Below are 20,320 nucleotides of genomic sequence, written 5' to 3'. Positions count from 1 at the left end.
ACGAGCGTCCAGGAGGACGCTCCATTTTCATGGAGCCCGGCCCTCATTCAGAGCGTGCGCTCTGCTCAGAGCGTACGGCTCTGAATGAGGGCCTTAGGCCCTCATTCAGAGCCGCACGTTAACAACAGTACGCTCGTTGCGTTCCGATGTTGACTAACCGCGCATGCGTCGGGGTTACACCGCGCATGCGCGTACGGCAAATTGCGAGCTTTTTTTCTCTCGTTCCTAAAATAGCGTACAGGAAGTGACATGTCAAATGTGATTGACAGAACAGGGCGTTTTTGGGTGTTGACGGGGGTGGAGATGACAAAACGCAGGCGTGGCGAAGCGTTTTTGGGGCGTACATACATTAGCAGATGCGAACGTCAAATGTGTTCGGACCGTCTCATACGTCACTGAAACATCCGCTTTCCCTTCAAAATGCTCGCACAGCTTAGGGTCAGGATTACTCGACCACATTGGCGATGGCCTTCTCCTCCGTCCCGGGACTCCACGATGGTGCTGCGATTAATCGTGGCTGGTCAGTAAAGTAATTAGTGTTGGATTGAAATCCGGCTTGGTATGTGTTTGGAAAGCAGTTTATTGGGATAGCACAAAAGCGTACGCAGGTGGAAATCAGAGCTGCTAATGTCATGATTACATAATCAATTAGCGTACATTTTTGTGTTTTTTTTTTGACTACAATTTGTTGGTTATGGCCTATTGTAAAAATAATGTCATCATCTTTTAATTAGCTCCCCTTTTTTTTGGTTTACTGTGGAATTTGCATCGCTATGTGTTTTTTTAAACGTTCCTTAAAGAGGCCTTTTTTTTAACATAAGAGGGTCAGTTTTTGCGTTTAAGGCCAGGATTAAATGTAACCCATTTGTACAATAATGTCACAATACAATGTCTGTTTTTTTTGTAAAATTTATTGTTTACACACAAACAAATTGGCGTAATATTGTATTGCCTTTTTTTGTGGCCAAGATATTTGAACTAAAAAAAAAAAAAACATAACTACTAACATAATCGTAAATACAAAATTTAAAAACATTTCACAAGAAAGGAGAGGGAAGTTTTGACCAGAAAGGAATATGAGCCAAGCACAGAAGGAAAGTGGGAAAAGTCGCCATTGCTGTCACCGTTTTCTCGGCCGTTTGGATGGGTGAGGGTGGGCGCCAGACCGGGTCCGGGATGCCATCGGGCTGGCCTGTCCAGAGGCAGATGTTGTGGCCTCTGGACTAGGCACAGGGCTAGGCACATTTGGAGGATTGGCTGATGTTGTGCCAGAGGTGGAGGATCTGGATGTTCCGGCAGGAAGGGAGGTCGGCTCCACCATGTGCTGGCGAACGAGCTGCTCCAGGGCATCGGCGATGCGGATGTTGGCCCTGGTATTTTCCGCCAGGGCCTGAGCAATGGTCACGTTGGCCGCAGCATTTTGCTCCAGGGCCTCAGCCACCCGTATCAGACTGGCGTCCATCCTCTGCAGAATCTCCGTATGGCAATCCGATTTAAAATTGAGTTCTGTGAGGAGGCCCACTGCCTGCGAGGGGGCACGCCCTGGACTGGCTTCTGCAGGGTCCTCAGCCGGATGTACTGGTTCCTCCCCTGCAGAGTCAGCAGAAATTCTGCGGCCAAGGCTCCCCTCTGGAGCAGACTCATCCGCCTCTGTCTCTGTTAGGAAATTGGAGAAAAGACTCACATTAGAATCTACATATTGGCACAATAGCATTTCTGAGATGGTGACATCACAAGACTTACCTTGGCCAACATGAGGAGCCGCAAAGTCTGGCATGTCCGTATCCATGTTGGACACGCCAAACACCTCCACAGCCTGCACACACCCCTGTGCCATCTCTTCTAAGTCTGTCAACTCCAATGACACAGGGGTGGGACCCCCACCTGTCCCCCTTGCATGCCTAGCCCTGTCGGCAAGTTTTTGCTTTAGACGATATTTGAAGTCTGCCCATCTGTGGAATGAATTTGGAACCATTATCCTTTTTTTAACAATGGGGTTAGTTTATAGGATGGGAAAGTGTTTACTTACCGCCGTTTGACATCCCGGGCTAGACGGACATAATCACCCACCCTATTGACAGCAACGGCGACCTCCTCCCACATTCTCCACTTCTGGCTTTGGCTCATATTCCTGGCTGCCTGGGGCAGGATGTCAACGCACTTCTGGATCAAAACCTCCATCTCCTTGCTTGTGAAATGTGGCTGCCTTTTTTTTTTTGCAGCTTTGGCGGGTTGACTGGGGCCAGCAGTCTCTTCCATGTCATCCTCCTCACCTATTTGGGTAAATATGCAGATTTATCCACTTCACAACTTGCACAATATTATGTTTTAAAATACTCATTGACACAAAATGCATGAAGGCCTTACCGCCGCAATTTTGACCATTGTTTCCCTGGTTTGAAGCCATGTCTCTGCTTCCAGCATGAAATCATCCAGAAATTCTATGTGATTTTGTGACGTATTTATACATGCGTCGTTAGATTGCGGCCGCATCATTGATTGTGCGTCCCTATGATTCATCCTTAATTTGTGCGGGAAAATAAACACTATTTATGGCTTGGTGTGTGTGGATTCGAGGTGGGGTTGTTGGAGTGTTGTCGCTGAAGTGGTTTGGATTTGGTTGGTTGGTTGCGTTTGGAGGAATTTGGAGAGTTGTTTTTTTGTTTGGTTTTGCTACATTTCTTTTGTTTTTCCGTTCGCATTTTTTTCATTTTTTCAACATCCTTTCCTGATTTGGTAAGTTTTGTGCATTCAAATTTGTGGCCAATTGTTGTATTCTTCTGTTTTGTGGTTAGTTAATTTGTTTAACACTCATTTCATATTTGTTAGTTTTTTTTTGTTTTCGGACCCAAAGAAGTTTTTTGAGGACATCTTATATATTCGAGTTGGGTAAGTCCATTTTTTGTCTTGCATTTGCGAATGAATTACCGCATTTTGGACTGTTGGTGTAGTGACTTGCATTTGCGAATAATTTACCGCATTTTGGACTGTTGGTGTAGTGACTTGCATTTGCGAATAATTTACCGCATTTTGGACTGTTGGTGTAGTGACTTGCATTTGCGAATAATTTACCGCATTTTGGACTGTTGGTGTAGTGACTTGCATTTGCGAATAATTTACCGCATTTTGGACGGCTTATTCATCATATAATCCAGTTTTGCTTTTCCCTTTTCCATTTTTTGGGTCCATTTGAACCCTATTTGACGTACGGTGTGCAATGTAGTTTTCAGCGATGGCCAAATGTGTTTTTCCGTTATTTTCTGTGTTGGCTTGCAACAATTTTTTACCTAAAAAAAAACCCTTTACATTTTTGACGTCTCATTGTTGCCTTTTTTACAGTTTATACATATCATGACAATACCCCGGCATGTAAGCAGCTATGGATGGTATCAGAAAGCTAAGTTTTTTTTTCTTACTTTTGGGGTGGGTCAAAAGCCTTACATAGTGAACTTTGAATTTCAGATAGATCTGGGGCGAATTGTTCTGGCCCTGCTCCCGGAAGACGACCAACCTCAAACTCGTCCCAGGCGTAGGCATCGTAGGCATGCAAGGCCCCAGATATTTCGAACACGTGTCACCCTTTTTGGAATGCCCGATGATGAGGTTTTAAGACGCTACCGTCTACCTCCCAAAATCATCATAGACACTCTCTCATTAATAGAAAGTGATCTTGAGCGGCAAATTGACAGTCCAACAGCAATACCACCACTGACGCAATTTATGGCGGTGTTACATTTCTGTGCCTCAGGATCGTTTCAAACAACGGTCGGAATAGTGGCGGGCATCTCCCAATCCTCCTTTTCCCGGATCCTGAGGGCAGTGATGGAGGCACTTTTCAAGCACCTCCATCATTTTATTCAAATGCCTTTGGATATGGGTGCCCTTAGTGTGGCCAAGGCCAATTTTTACCAAATAGCTGGCTTCCCACACATCATAGGGGTTGTGGATGGTACTCACATACCACTTCAGCCTCCAGCACGGCTGGAGGCCATATTTAGAAACAGGAAACACTATCACTCCCTGAATGTAATGGTGGTATGTGATGCCTCCCTCCAGATCCTGTCCCTGAATGCTAAATTACCCGGAAGTGCTCATGACTCCTTCGTCATCCGGCAATCAGGGATATGGCAGAAATTAACCAACCTACAAGTTGGTGATGCGTGGCTTCTGGGTAAGTGGAGACCTTTAGTACATAACAATGTTAAGCTTGATACACAGTGTTCCTGATGTGGTCTATTTTTGTTCACAGGAGACAGTGGATACCCTTGCATGTCCTGGCTGCTCACTCCTTATTTGGCTCCCACACCAGGGCCACAAAGTGCGTATAATTCCGCACTTACAGCCACCAGGCAAGTGGTGGAGCGCTGTATCGGCCTTTTAAAAGGCCGATTCAGATGCCTCCACCGCTCTGGTGGCGAGCTCATGTATGTGCCGGATATGGTGTCTAAAATTGTGGTCCTGTGTGGGATATTTCACAACATTGCCATAAGGAGTGGTGTCCCAATGCAGCCAGAGGATGCCTTACCTGAGGATGGCCCCCCCGAGGTTGGTCGAAGGTCAGTATGTGGGGGGGCCATACGCGATGATGTGGTGGCCAGATTTTTTAGGTAAGTTTGTTCAAAACTCCAGTGTTTATACCTAATGTGTTTTTTTTTTTGGGCAAACATCTAATTAATTTTTTTATTTCTCACCATCTTCTGTTTGTTCACATAATCTTTGGCACTCCAACGCTCACTACTTCCTGCTACCCTTACCAAACCTGGATCTGGTCCTTTTGGGCATATATTCTGGAACCCATATCGCAACGCCATGTTTGTGGAATCATGTTGGCATGGTCCTTCGTCAACCAGTTATTGATTTTGTGTTTTTATTTATTTTTTTCTTGGTATGTGTTGTATTTGAATTTATCACTGTGTATTTTTTTGGGGAGTGACCACTTTGTTTGCTCTGTTATGTGGTGAATAAATGTTTGAAGAGTGAAATGGTCTTCCTTTTTTGGGACGTTAACAGCAAGTGTAACCAGGTTAACACAAGTTACATTTGACTAAGGGGTAAACCAGTACTGACGCCAGATGAGCAAAACTGAAATATGTTTTCAGCTTTCAAATCCACACCAAAAGGAAGCCTGGCCCAACCTTGGGATTTGTAAGATTGGCCTAAGCAGCTTGCGCACCAAGTAGGAACCTGGAAAATGTAGAAATCTGAAATTGACACTACACCCAAAAAGGGAAATTACATTGTTACTGTTATGTGTTTCTGGTGTCTGTTTGACATACAAAGACAAAACACAATCTAACTTTTACAAAAGGGAAATCCTTGCAGGAACTTATGTCAGGCTAAACTATCTTGGTTTTGGTTTAAAAAAATGATCCACAACGTATATTTGTCTTTAAAATTTTATTGGGAAAATACAACCCCAAAAAAAAATCTAATGCCGAAGGAGGCCAGACAGTCGGTCGAGGGCCACCAGAAGGCCGATTACATGGTGGCGCATCTGCCCCACAACATCCGCCACCTCTTGGCGACGCCTCTGTTCCTCTGTGGGTGAGAAAAGTGTGTGGGTTAATACAACAATAGGGACTCCACAGAAAAACATTATTTAAAAAACAAATCACTCCTAAACCCAAAAACATAAATAAAAAGTGTGGGCTGGCAAAAATACAAGGCCTAGGTACAAATTCCCACAGGTATGATATGTGTATGCTTAAATCACCAGGAAGAGGTAAAGGCAAACCTTCACAATCAACAAAAGTCAAGCCACAAAAACACGAAGAAAGGCACGACACATGATTACATACAAACAGTTTGTGCTTTAAAAAAAAATATTAAAAAACATACCGGGAAACAAATCGGGAGCTCCGACAAAACCTCCATGATCCTCCTTGGAGGATCCGTCATTCCCCAAAGAATGGGGCGGAGTTATGCTGGACTCCGGGGAGGGGGTAATTGGAAGAGGGGTGGGTGGAGGAGAGGGGGAAGTGGGACGGAGGGGAAGGAGTCCCGACATTTCCGGGAGAGGGTCTGGGAAGGATGGGGAGGAGTGGGGAATAGGGGAAAGATTTGGGGTGGAGTGTTGGCTGGGGGTTGGGGAGAGTGGGCGGGAACGCCGACGTTGACGGCGGAGTCTTGGCTGTCCCCCTAAAATATGTCAAATAAATTGCGTTTAGTTTATGGACAAATCCGGCCAAACAAACAAACAAAAAAAAAAAAAAAAAAAAAAAAATAGCAGTAGAATTAAAAATTCATAAAAAGAGGGAAAACATGCAGACGCAGATATGAGTACAAAAAAAAAATAGAACAGACAGGAAAACATGCAGACGCAGATATGAGTACAAATAATAAATAGAACAGACAGGAAAACATGCAGACGCAGATATGAGTACAAATAATAAATTGAACAGACAGGAAAACATGCAGACGCAGATATGAGTACAAAAAAAAAATAGAACAGACAGGAAAACATGCAGACGCAGATATGAGTACAAATAATAAATAGAACAGACAGGAAAACATGCAGACGCAGATATGAGTACAAATAATAAATTGAACAGACAGGAAAACATGCAGACGCAGATATGAGTACAAATAATAAATTGAACAGACAGGAAAACATGCAGACGCAGATATGAGTACAAATAATAAATTGAACAGACAGGAAAACATGCAGACGCAGATATGAGTACAAATAATAAATTGAACAGACAGGAAAACATGCACACGCAGTTTGCCCCACAAACACAAACATTAAAACCACAATACATAACACTTACTTGCCAGGATCTGCATGCGAAAGCATGCCAGCAAGCGGGGCGTTCGCCGTTGCAGGTCGGACCACCTGCGCTCCAGCTGGCCGATGTTGCGGCGTGATCCAAAGAACCGCAGGCGGGACCGTACCTCCGCATACGCGGAGCGCTTCTGCCGGTTGGTCATGGTTTCTGGCTGGCTGGTGATCCGGCGATCCATGACCTCCGTAAGCACCAGCAGCTCACGCCTGGTGAATGCGGAGGCTCTCATGATGGCAATGGTGTTTTTCTTAAAAATCATTTTTGATAAAGTGTGTAAAAATTTTCTGATTGGCTAATGTATTTTGGAAATTAACAGGAGCAATTTTATTGGTTAGTGTATGAGTCATGTGTTCGACAGGGCCAGAAATCTCTGGAGAGTTAGGATAGGCTTGATGCAGTGACATGCGTAAGCAAATTTAAATAAAGAAATGAACCCAGGGAAATATGCGGGGATACACAGCAATAGTACAATTGTTTAATTGTGGTTCACATGTTTTTTAAACAATACAAGCGAATGTTTCATCCGTACGTATTCTGCGGGTAAACACAAACACAGACAAGAGTAAAGTTTCTTTCATTGTGTTGAAAAAAAACAAACAATTAAGCTAATTGATACATTGATTGGCATGATACGATTGATGGAGGTAGGCAGAATAAAGGAGCAGGTAATCGACATCTGACAAGGCCACTTCCTGTTTATACTTGTGCGTGCGTTCCTTTCAAGCCATTTCGGGGATGTACGCTCGCTATTTCGTACGCTCGTTAGTTAGAGGAGGGGTCGTCAGAGTTCTGGGAGGAATTTTAGATGCGAACGAAAATACGAGCGAGCCATTGAATTTAAATATTTTTGTACGTACGCCTAACGTACGTGCGCCCGCTTGCGAGTGGGTCTGAATGAGGGCCTTAGTCTGTTATCTGTACTTACATGATGAGCCTCACATTATAGATACATTTTCAAAGGGCAAAATTATTATGTATATAGTTTAACATGTGATATTGATATATATATATATAGTTTCTATTATCCTTTTGTACCATGAAACCCTGATGCTGCAATGAAGATAATTTACCCTCAGTAACTGGCTGCAACTTGGTGGAACGCTCTGAGTCGGGGGAATGGAGAGGTTCTGGTTCTTTCAGGCATTCCAGCTGCAGAAAGGGATCGTAGTCTTCAGATGCCAGATCTGAGAGGCTCATGGGAAAGTACCGTGGGTTGCTGAAATGCTGGGAGCCATAGACGCAGTCATGCAAGACCTGTAGGAAAGAATATAAAATAATGAATAGCTTATTAGAGCAGAACTGTGAGCAAGGGGAAAAAGCATCCGTGGACAGACGGTAGGAACGGAAATGGATCTTCATCACACAAGCCATACGGAGAACGTGTTCTTATTGTCATTAACGATAACGCAAATGCAAACAATGGGCCTGACTCAGAGGTGCACGCAAATCCCGCCACGGCTGCAATCCCATATGCAGTGAATGTGCGAAAATATGCAAATATCTGGATATGTACTGTGATGCCCACTGGCTGCTTCTCATCGTCTGTCGCCGGCGTTCTGAGATGCATCATCGTTTGCAAATCGACCTCAACATAAAACATCTGAGTAACCCTATGGTCGCTCAGCATGTCCATCAGAAGTAAGCTGCTGGAACCATTTTGACTGCGAACGAAGATGCTTTCGCAAGCAGAGACACACCCTAGAAACTGTTGCGACACGCCTGCTTTTACATCGCCACCCCCGATACCCTCCCACAAATGCTGACTGATGATCAATTACTCTGCGTCCATATCCTCACTGTGACCGCCGTCACTAATCCAACTTGGCGCATGCGCATTGTGACTAATACAAATGCGCAGTTTAAAAAAAAATGCTCAACTGTACAAACATCGACATTGCGCCCACCGCTGAATCAGGCCCAATGACATTATGGAGCCAGTTCTATCAGAAACAAATTCTAGTGGTTACGTGACCACAATAAAGCTCCACATAACATACGTGATATTTTATACTTGACGCTCTAAAGTACACGGGTCAATTCAGCTGTAACTGCACTTTGTGTGTATCGCATGTTAAACTATATCCCATGAGAGGTATATTGGCAGGATTAATGCAAGATGAGGAGATTGACTATAATGAACCAAGATAAAAGCAAGTTAGAGATCAGACTTATCCTGACATCTGTAACCCGCATTTACATGGCAGCAAACTGCATACAAAACAGGTGTCTTCAAGTCATATTGATCATTATTATAAGAATATAATAGTATTTTGGACTCATCATTCACTGGCTAGCTGTTGTGCCTCATGTTGCCAACATTTACCCATCTTCCTCCCATTCCCATCTCTCCTCCTCTCAAACTGTTTTCTCTATCCCCCCCACCCTCGCTTCCCTTCCCTTCGTCTATACCACTCTCTACCTGTCCCCCCTCCCTTCCCTTCGTCTATACCACTCTCTCCCTGTCCCCCCTCCCTTCGTCTATACCACTCTCTGCCTGTCCCCCCTCCCTTCCCTCAGTCTATACCACTCTCTCCCTTTCCCCCCTCCCTTCCCTTCCCTCAGTCTATATCACTCTCTCCCTGTCCCCCCTCCCTTCCCTTCCCTCAGTCTATACCACTCTCTCCCTGTCCACTCTCCTCTTACCTTCCCTCAGCCTATACCACTCTCTCCCTGTCCACTCTCCCCTTCCATTCCCCCAGTCTATACCACTCTCTCCCTGTCCCCCCTCCCTTCCTTCAGTCTATACCACTCTCTCCTTGTCCCCCATCCCTTCCCTTAGTTTATACCACTCTCTCCCTGTCCCCCCTCCCTTCCCTTCGTCTATACCACTCTCTCCCTGTCCCCCCTCCACCTTCCCTTCCCTCGGTCTATACCATTCTCTCCCTGTCCCCCCTCCCTTCCCTCAGTCTATACCACTCTCTCCCTGTACCCCTCCCTTCCCTTCGTCTATACCACTCTCTCCTTGTCCCCCCTCCATTCCCTCAGTCTATACCACTCTATCCCTGTCCCCCCTCCCTTCCTTCCCTTCCCTCAGTCTATACCACTCTCTCCCTGTCCCCCCTCCCTTCCCCTTCATCTATACCACTCTCTCCCTGTCCCCCCTCCACCGTCCCTTCCCTCGGTCTATACCACTCTCTCCCTGTCCCCCCTCCCTTCCCTTCCCTCAGTCTATACCACTCTCTCCCTGTACCCCTCCCTTCCCTTCGTCTATACCACTCTCTCCTTGTCCCCCCTCCATTCCCTCAGTCTATACCACTCTCTCCCTGTCCCCCCTCCACCTTCCCTTCCCTCAGTCTATACCACTCTCTCCCTGTCCCCCCTCCCTTCCCTTCGTCTATACCACTCTCTCCCTGTCCCCCGCCCCTTCCCTTCCCTCAGTCTATACCACTCTCTCCCTGTCCCCCCTCTCTTCCCTTCCCTCAGTCTATACCACTCTCTCCCTGTCCCCCCTCCCCTTCCCTTCCCTCAGTCTATACCACTCTCTCCCTGTCCGCCGCCTCCCTTCCCTCAGTCTATACCACTCTCTCACTTTCCCCCCTCCCTGTCTATACCACTCTCTCCCTGTCCCCCGCCCCTTCCCTTCCCTTAGTCTATACCACTCTCTCCCTGTCCCCCCTCCCTTCCCTGTCTATACCATTCTCTCCCTGTCCCCCCTCCCTTCCCTGTCTATACCACTCTCTCCCTGTACCCCCACCACCTTCCCTTCCCTCAGTGTATAACACTCTCTCCCTGTCCTCCCTCCACCTTCCCTTCCCTCAGTCTTTACCACTCTCTCCGTCTCCTCTCTCCTCCTATAAACCATTTTCTTTGTGTACTTTATTTCAGTCTAAAAAAACATAGATAGACACTTCTCATTATAAGAAGATGTTTATATAGCTATTTTGACCTTTTCAGATAACAATGACACATTAGTAAACTAAGCATTTTTTACATTTGATAATTACCATATGCTTTGAAGCACATTTTTTTTTCCTCTGGCAGCCTATACTTTACAATAGCAAGGTTCAAAACAAAACTAGGAAATGAACCACAAGCTAAAAAACTATGCAGCAGAACAGGAGAAAATAAATAAAACTGAAGTGAACAGATACATACATTAATAATATGTTATTTATATAGTGCTTTTCTTCAAAAAGACTCAAGGCGCCTTATAGAAACCATAACATAATACAGAGGTGAAGCAGTCATTTTGGTGCATCGTTTCCAAGGATTATTCTTCCTACTCCCGAAGGTACCAGGCGAAACAGCTATCTTGGGCGCATTACATTGTTACAATGTGCAAGATAAGCAACACATGGAAATAAGACATACAAGGGTGATTTCATTCATTCATCAGCCATGAAAGTGCCACTCAAGGCAGCTATCTACATAAGTTACAGTGGGCAGGATGAGCAATTCAAGGAAGTGTAATACACAGTGGGGAACCAAAGAACAAAAGAGAGAAAATAAAAAACAGAAAACAGGAAAGTGCCCAGAAGGAGAGAGGAGAGGGATGGTAGAATAAGGAGCGGAAGGGACCATGATGGCGTAGCATAAAGAGATATAGAAAGGCTATGCGGTCATAAGGTTGACAGTCACTATGTGTACAGTGAATATGTGGTCCTCACAATGCCAGCGTTGAGATCCCAACACAGGTTTAATGCTCCTTACAGCATTTTACCGGTGCAGTGGTCATCACTTTAAGCATACTGCTTACCAGCATATTTAAAGTTATAAAACCTGCACAGGTAAAACGCTGTAAAGAGCATTAAACCGGTGTTGGGATTCCTGTGCTCAGATTGTGAGGTGCAAATACTCACTGTATACATAGTGACTGTAGACCACCCATACCCAACTCATGGAAAGCAGTAAGCAAGTAGAACAGGGATGGGGAACCTCAGGCCCGGGGGCCATATAAGGCTCTTGGTCTGGCCCTTGGAGCTTTTTTCTGCTAGTCTCATCTGGATAGCAGGTTGCATAGAATGGCACACTGCAGCCAGAATCTATGCAGTAGTGTCACCTGGAGCGTCCTGAGGACGGTCACAGCGCTGCTCTTACAGCTCCCCGGAGCATCCTAAGGATGCTCTGGGCATTGCTATAATCACCGGCGATTGTGGCCCTGCCCCCATGCGATGTCACACAGAGGGGGCATGGCCTGCACCCGCACGCGAATAATGTTATATATATATAAAAATGGCCCTCGGCAGAAAAAAGGTTCCCCACCCCTGAAGTAGAAGTACATGGTAACAACAGATTGACATACTGCAAAATGAATGAGGACAGATTGCAATAATATTAGTAATAATACACAGTGTTATGTAATTTTGGCTACTACTAACAGGAGAAGTTGCAAAAGGGTGGAGTAGTAGCATGCATGAGATGGAATGCATGAGAACTTGTTTCATTTGCGGTTAGAGAGAAGTTTTAGCTATTGAATTCCCCGGCCTAGAGTATCTTAGATATATAGTGGGCTACATTAATGAATAACAGATCAACATCTGAAAGTTGATTGGTCAGCTGATCAATTGAATGAATGTGTTAAGAGCTGATAAGATCTTAAGGACACTGTGTAATTTGCTGTGCACTGTAAAGCTGGCCACACATCTGAAGATTATCTGTCTAACCAGCCAACTAGTTGATTGGTTGGAATGAAAATCTGGTAAAGTATGAAAGCAAATGACAATCAGCAATTGGCTCTCAAATGCCGGAAAATAGAAAAAAACTGTTGTTTGAACTAATATTTTAGATCAAACATTTAACAAACTTGTCTGAACGACCATTTTCATCTGTTTTCTGGCATTTAGGAGCAAATTGCTGATCATCATTTACTCAAATACCTTACCAGATTTTCTTTCCAACCAATCAACAAGTCGGCTGGTTGGATGTAAGTTGGTCTAGTGTGTGGCCAGCTTAAGAAAAGCTGTTTGTGTGTGTACTGAGAGGAAAAAAAAGTTGCTTTTCCTTTTTTTTTTTTTACTAAGGTGCTTGAGACATATCAAATCCTGATTAGTGTGTTCGTATGCTATGTAATTAAGTTCACCTGCTTGAACAGAGCCAGACTGACTTACAGAGTTTCAATTAACCACTACATTGCTGGAAAAAAAAGCAGTATTTTCTTCTTCTGTGTTAAACCTTGATAACTATTGCATTGCTAAAAGCACTTAGACTTGTACATACACCTCACACTGTAAAAATGGAGGAAGTTTTTTGCACTATAGTAAATTTGTTGGCCTTTCACCAAAAGACAGAGGAACAAATGTTGCAGCTGCTGGCCCAGTCAGTTGGCACAACAGGTGCATCTAAAGAAAATGTCCACTTCAGATGACTCAGAGATGTATTTGCTAATAGTTGAAAGGATGGCACAAAGTAAAGTGGCCAGCAGACACTTGGGCTGATAGACTTGACCCCTATGTCACTGCCGAGGCTCAGAAAGCCTATGTTGAGTTGTCCTCTGCTGATGCGGAGAAATATGTCAAAAACCAAGTCAAAAGTGCCAATTGTGGCCAGGTCAGGGCTCACTCCTTCTGGGAAAGCTCAGCGTTTCCACAAATGAGCCCTATTACCAGAGGTTCCTATTCGGAAGCAGGTTGCAGGGGCGGAGTTGGCGTCAGCCAGAAGGCTGCACTGCCGCTCAGATTGTAGAGACGGTGGTAGTTGACCAGTGTATAAGAACCCTAGGGTGGAATATGCAGCACTGGGTCATACACGGTGCTCCTCAGAATTTAGAGGAATCAATTACAGTATTGGAGCGGTATGAGACCTCAGGAAATATGACAAAGACGCCAGAAGAGAAACCAGGGAATGGGCGACCCATTAAGATGGCACCCCATTGGCCTGTACCCCGAATGTCACCCCTCCTCCAGGAAACACTGCTGGAGATGCCAGGGTCGTTTGTTATTAGTGCGGAGAGACAGGTCATGTAAGACGGGACTGTTCCAGAAAAACATAGCCTATGGAGTGTGGAGTTGCTAGTATGGGTGCTACGTACCCCGCTTTTTGCATGATGGTACCCCTGGATTCCAGACCCCCGTTAATGTGGGACACGGTTACTGAATGGCCGAGGACTCCCAGCTAACCCTGATCTCAGAGGCTGTCCTGCTTAGGCCAGTGGAAAAGTTGCCAAAGTTAAGTACTCTGCATTTATGGATCCACAGAAAACTTCTCCCGGCTGCGAGTGAGCCTTACCATAAAGGGGCGCACTTATGAGGTGGTCGCCGCGGTTGATCCTAAGCTCCCCTATCCTATCACATTGGGACGTAGTTTCCCAGGACTTCTTGAGCTCTTAAAAGGAACCACAGAGACAACGCCACTGCGCAATTAATGTCTGAGGAAAGAATTCCGCAACACTTTGCATGGTTACGGCCAGACAAAAATATTTGCAGAGATGTTATACCGAATACACATGTTGCCATGGATGTGCTGGAAACCGCCACCCCTCAGGTTCTTGTAGGCCGCTCCTGTTCACCTGGTCCTACAGAAGTTCCGCTGGCAGACACCTTGTCAGCAGTACAGCGAAAAGGAGCAAAAGCCTTAGCTCGACATACTCAGGATGTGTTTTCTTCCCTGCCAGGGCGCACTGCCTTAATAGAGCACGAAATAAATACACCTGAAGGAGTGGGCGTAAAGCGGTGACCGCATCGCATTACTGAGGCACGGCGACAAAATGTCCAGCAAGAAGGAAGTCCGGACCCTGTTCTTCTCGCTAGACCACTCGGCACTGGCTCTTTGAGGGATACGTGGCCCATGGAGTGGCAGGGAAAAGTACAACCCAGCATCCATAAGAATCGAAGTCTATTTGTCCCTTTATCAGAATGTACCACATTCAGGGAAAATAAAGGATATATGCCTGAGAAGGGTGAAATTAAGTACCAGCCGGGAAGTCGACACAGAAACATGGATGTCTTCTCTAGAGGAAGTAAGAAGACCAAATCCCCATGCTTTATTATGGTGAGTGCAGTGTCTCTGTGATTTTTATTTAAACATTGTGGTCACACACCACATGCACCTCAGATATAGGAATGGAGAGTGCGGTGGATCAATGCCTTTAGTTTATTTGATTTTTTTTTTATTTATCTTTTTCTGATCACTTCTTCTCATGCACCCCAGTGTTAGCTCCTTTAAGCCAACTTGTTTCAGGTGCTTACCTAGTTGTTTTATGATTGATACATTTGGTAGTCGTCTCACACTTAAAAGGCCGTGTGTGCAGGTGAGCTTCAGACCAGGAAGCATATCTTAAGTTTAATTCCAGTGTGATAGCAATTGTTAGGTTTATGATTCTGAGTGATAAGAGTACTGCAAGCTTACATGTTAAATATAAACCCCATGCTTTATTATGGTGAGTGCAGAGCCTGGGATTTTTATGTAACATGGTGGTCGCATACCACATGCACCCCAGACCTAGGAGTGGAGAAAGCAGTGTACCAATGCCTTATATATGACCTATCCTTGCTGATTAAGTTTATTAGTGGTTGAATGTGCACTCTTTGTGGCAGGGAAATTTTAAACTAGATTTACCATTATTGTTTGTACAGCAAGCAGTACTAGTTATTTGTTAGCAAGCTGCTCGCAGGTCTATTCTAGAAAAAGGTTCTGCTGCTATCATATTTATTTAAAAATGTAGAGAAGTACAAACACTCTACACTCGCTACATTCAGTGATGGATCAAAATGGCACTTAGGGCTGTATGCGGTGGTCAGAGCTGGAAGAGGATAGAGAGCTTTTTGCATTCTTTTCAGCTATGACTGTGAACAGAAGATGAAGTGGTCATGGAGTGTTTATCGGATGACGTTGGGTAAATGCTATTGCTGTTTATGGGAGTACTGGTAAATGGATCTGATATTTGCTGGGTCACTTCTGCCCACCCTCTCCCCACTTTACTTACACCATTTGAAAGCCTCTCCCCTCCTGGTGATGATCTGTCCCATCTCTGTGGGAGCTGTTGAAAGGGGCTGCGCACCTGAACTGTGCAAATTGGAGATGGGACAGACCACCGTTGATTATTAAAATAGATTTCAGAGCGTAATCAGGCATATAAAAAGATAGTGGACATGAAGACAAATACTCTAAAGGCATTGCATCAAACTCAGCTAAGTCAGTTCAATGTTACTGTGAAATAGGAACTTGCCAATCTGTAAAGACCTTTTCTGTTACCTAGAAGACTGCAAACCATCTGTTTATATTTGTGCTTTTGGAAAAAAATAAACCCTTTCCTATTCCAGAGAGGTGTAAGATAAATACTCATAATATACTAAGAAATATACAGCAAAAAGATGGGACAGACTTCTAGAAATTGAATTCATGATTTTCAATGTAATGTAAAACCTTTAACACATGTCAATGATTATTAGACGAGTTACCCGTCTTTGAAAAATATCAAATTGCACCATTTCATCAGCTACCATAATAAATATAATTGGGCTCTGTTAAAGACATTGGATTTTGCGAAATGGAGCAGCAGACTATTAAATTAATGCTATAATACAGTAAAAGAAATGATGTAACTGCAATCTACCTTATATGCACAGTTCAATACAGAGTTTTCGCTCCCCTGGTTGTCACTCCCAGCATGCCGCACTGGTTTCAGTAACACTGACAGGGGTAGTGCCATCATCCATTCCAGGAGGGAGAGCAGCAAGGACACCACCAACTGCAAGACCAACATAAAGAAATGTGCACTAAAACATGATGCTTTGTTCCATTTTTATTGTCGGTAAAGCCTACCAAGTTTTCAATCACTTGTCATAGACCTCTCATAGAAGTATTCAGTGTTTTACCTTGGAATAATCCCCTTAATTACTATGACAATGTATCACTACCCACCCCCGATACTCAAAATCTTGTAGAGACTGTAAATGTATAGTAAATGTAGCACCTGACTGGACATTACCTGTGGCCATCAGATCTTTCGGCGCATGTATTTTTGCATTACCGTCCTTAGGCTGTCGACTACTGCCTAGGACTACACCCCCCTGCCCAATTGCCTTTTTCAAGTCCTCCAAAATGCTTCAGTATACTGGTTTATCAGTTACAAAAAGAGAGAGAAAGAGAGAAAGCGAAAGAGAGAAAGAGAGAAAAAGAAAGAGAAAGCGAAAGAGTGAAAGAGAAAGCGAAAGAAACAGAGAAAGAGAAAAAGAGAGAAAGAGAAAGAGAGAGAGAAAGAGAAAGAGAGAGAGAGAGAGAGAGAGAGAAAGAAAGAGAAAGAGAAAGAGAAAAAGAGAAAAAGAGAGAGAGAGAGAAAGAGAAGAGAGAGAGAAAGAGAAGAGAGAGAGAAAGAGAAAAAGAGAAAGAGAGAGAAAGAGAGAGAGAAAAAGAGAAAGAGAGAGAAAGAGAGAGAAAGAGAAAGAGAGAGGCGGGGCACTGCCCCAGGGAAAATAATCCACTTTGGGCTTTGCCCATTTTATTAAAAACGTCAGAAATATATACTTCTCTGTAGTGGATACACTCATGCCGTTAGAAAAATATAGATAGGCTTCTCGCTTACAGGATAGTCTTCCTTCTCCCCCAATAATGCTTACCCCTGTGATATCACAGCCTGAGGCCAATCTGAGAATCTGTTGGGTTTGTCATATGCAGGTGTGTCTAGAATATTGACTCTTCTTGACTGCTCTTTGGCTGATGACTGCCATTGCTGTCATTGTTTTTAATGTAGCTCTCCATGCCCTTTTGTTACCCCTCCTCACCTGTTTCTTTTTTCTGTACCCCATTACCTATGCTTGAAAAATTCTTCAACACAAATTTTATGAGAAAAAAAATAAATAAAGAGAAGATATACTCAAAACATGGGCATACTGTATATATCTATAAATGTAATTATCTTCCAACGGGTTGGGTATGAAATGCAGACGCCGGGAAGCCGTCTGACTAAATCCTGACGCCACAAGCCCGAACGCTGAAGATCCCGACTGGGGCCAGTAAGTACCCTAACCCTCCCCTAGTGGTGCCTAACCCTAACCTCCCCCGGAGGTACCTAAACCTACCCGCCCCCCCATACCCTAACCCATCCGGGGTGGTGCCTAACACCCAAGTTCCCCCGGGAATCCCTAAACCTAACCCTCCTCTTCCACCGCTAAGTGCTAACACTGCCCGGCTTACCTTAGTTTGGGAAGCAGTCTGTCTAGATTCCGGCATTGGGATATAGCCAGGTGTCGGGATTTCGATGCCTGTCTTTAGTCCCACGTTGGTATTTAGACGCCGGGATTTAGTCAGACGGCTTCCCGGCCGCCGGCATTTTGACTGTATCCCTCTTCCAACAATGGTTTTGTATTATTCATAGGTGTTGAAGGTACTTATGCATCTCCGCACTCACCCGTTTATCTTGCTCATAGGATGAGGTCTCAGCAGTTGGCAATAGATGTGTCACAGTGGCTAGAAGGATCTGCCAGAGAAAAGAGAGAGGAGAAAAACAAAAAAAAAGTTAAAAATCAGGTTCTTAATTATCTGTATTAAGATTCCCTGCTTTCATACGTTCAGACAGTAGAAAAGCTGCATGGGCTTTTATGAAGTGGAAACAATGGGTACCTACCTCAATCATTTTCAGTGGATAGTCAGGGTGGTAAATCTGCAGTTGCTGGACATAGTTACGGAGCACATTCAGCACACTGCAAGCTACTTGTGCCACCACCTTATTGGGAAACTAAAACAAACAGTGCAATAACTTTACCAATGACCTTCAAAAGATGTATAATATCATTAGTTTTTTTTCTTAAACTCACAGAGTATGATAAATAATTTAAACACATGAAACACTTTAGTTTTTAAATAACTAAATGTTCATTTTATAACCTAATGAAATTCCCAGTGTGACTTCATTCTCCATTCCTTTAGTTGAGCTACTTATGTTTTCAAAACATAAAAGAAAAGTAGACCTAAAGTAACGAAAAAAATAAATAAGACAACGCACAATACTGATTCTGCCAAGCAGTGTGGGACAGAGAATGCAGTGGTAGGGGCCAAGCTTAAGGTGTGTGGCAAGCCACCAGAGGGGCACTTGGCCAACCATTAGAGAGGACATGCAAAGAACAGGGCCCCTTTATAAAGAATAGGGCAGGGGTGTGTCAGGACCACCCACTTCGATTGGCAGTAGTGCCAATCTTGCTGTAGTGTCCATAAAAACAAACCAAGTTCATCCATGATCTTGGTCTAACAATTTACCAACCCCTAGAGGAGGCAGTGGGGCCCAACAAGGATTTCCCCTGTACACCTGTGGGTCAGTCAGACCATGCTGCCAGGAGAAATTCAATGCAATTTGGAGAAAAAACAGAATATACCAAGTATACTAACATTTACGATATAACATGCTCCACAGAAACAGACAGCAGCAAAAGGCACTTATATACAAAATACCTTTACTTTGCCTCGATGCGTCTGGATAGCCCACCAAGAGCACATGAAGGTGAATGTCTACACTGCGCAATCTATTAATGCACCTAGGTCTGTGTCACATCAAATGTCCCACCTCCTACAACTTTAGTAGTAACCCTTACATTACACTAATCTTTCCTATTATTCCACGTAAAATACTGCTCCATTTAGCCTCATTCATAATCATACATTAATCATGACATGAATGAATGTTTTACCCAGTCACAAAGTCAAAAAGGATCAGCCCCTTTATGTGCAGTACAAAAGGCTCACAAGGCCGTCTACAGTGTTTTGAAGACAAGGGCACCTTAAGTTAGTCACTCAGGTCATCAATAGGTCCTATTAGTCGCATATAATTCCACATTGCCGGTATCTACATAAATTTAACAAACACAAGTTCATACAAGAGACTCCTATAAATGAATGTGCAAGAGATACAATTCCAAACTTGTAACAACAATACTACCGGCCTGGATTCGGTTTGAGAGGAAAGTCAGAATGTTTGACATTCACTTTATGTGCGATTTCCTTACTTTCAGGGAGACACAAATGACATTAAGTGCTTCTTTAATCTGCGGGTGATGCGTTTGATTGACAAGTTCCTCACACATCCAGATTCCTAAACTGCACAGAGCTACACATCTGTAAAAAAGAATCATGGTATAATTGCCCACATTGAAGTAGCCACAGAATACACCAGTTACAGACAAACCAAGTGCTTCCATAGATGTGCGAGTCTTTCAGTAATTAATCCAAGAATACAAAATGTTTTAAATCATCTGTAATATTCCATGGCAGAAAAGAAAAAAAACTGCATAATGCCAACCTAGAGCACAATAAAATATTCTCATCACTAAACATTGGACACACCACACCTATCCGGAAAGGCATGATTGAAATAGAATTCCCAGACATTCCCTGTTTTGCCATTTCCTATATACTGTCTAATGGGAAAAAGTTACAGTTCTGGAATGTTTACCTTGCTGGCCCAGAAGGCTCTTCTCTAGCAGAGCTTAACACAGTTTTGATTGTTAGCTCCTAAAATGAAACAAAAGTAAAGTTTCAATGTCTTAGGTGACTTAGTGGCAAAAATATTTGTTTGTTTAGGTATTATCTCATGTTGGTTTTAGAATGTTCTTGGTTAATGGTTAATTCTCTGGCATCCAATCTGGTGGACAATGGAATAACATGGGGAG

General features: G+C 43.9%; 1 protein-coding gene across 9 annotated transcripts in view; it reads right to left on the bottom strand.

Annotated features, from left to right (window-relative positions):
• The window catches only part of RALGAPA1 (Ral GTPase activating protein catalytic subunit alpha 1), a 293,801-nt gene that overhangs the window by 99,347 nt on the left and 174,134 nt on the right, over positions 1-20,320 (bottom strand). For all 9 annotated transcript variants that reach the window (XM_088457052.1, XM_088457053.1, XM_088457056.1 and 6 more), the window contains 6 exons: positions 20,104-20,162; positions 19,658-19,766; positions 18,286-18,396; positions 18,070-18,138; positions 16,276-16,410; positions 7,856-8,039 (listed from right to left, as the gene is read on the bottom strand). In XM_088457052.1, coding sequence (XP_088313178.1) covers positions 7,856-8,039; positions 16,276-16,410; positions 18,070-18,138; positions 18,286-18,396; positions 19,658-19,766; positions 20,104-20,162 — 667 coding nt within the window. The remainder of the gene's footprint in view (positions 1-7,855; positions 8,040-16,275; positions 16,411-18,069; positions 18,139-18,285; positions 18,397-19,657; positions 19,767-20,103; positions 20,163-20,320) is intronic.

Source organism: Taudactylus pleione, unplaced genomic scaffold (genome assembly GCF_031769625.1).
Source record: "Taudactylus pleione unplaced genomic scaffold, aTauple2 ptg000737l, whole genome shotgun sequence".
Lineage (NCBI taxonomy): Eukaryota > Metazoa > Chordata > Amphibia > Anura > Myobatrachidae > Taudactylus > Taudactylus pleione.
This window is presented reverse-complemented; position numbering and strand designations above follow the sequence as displayed.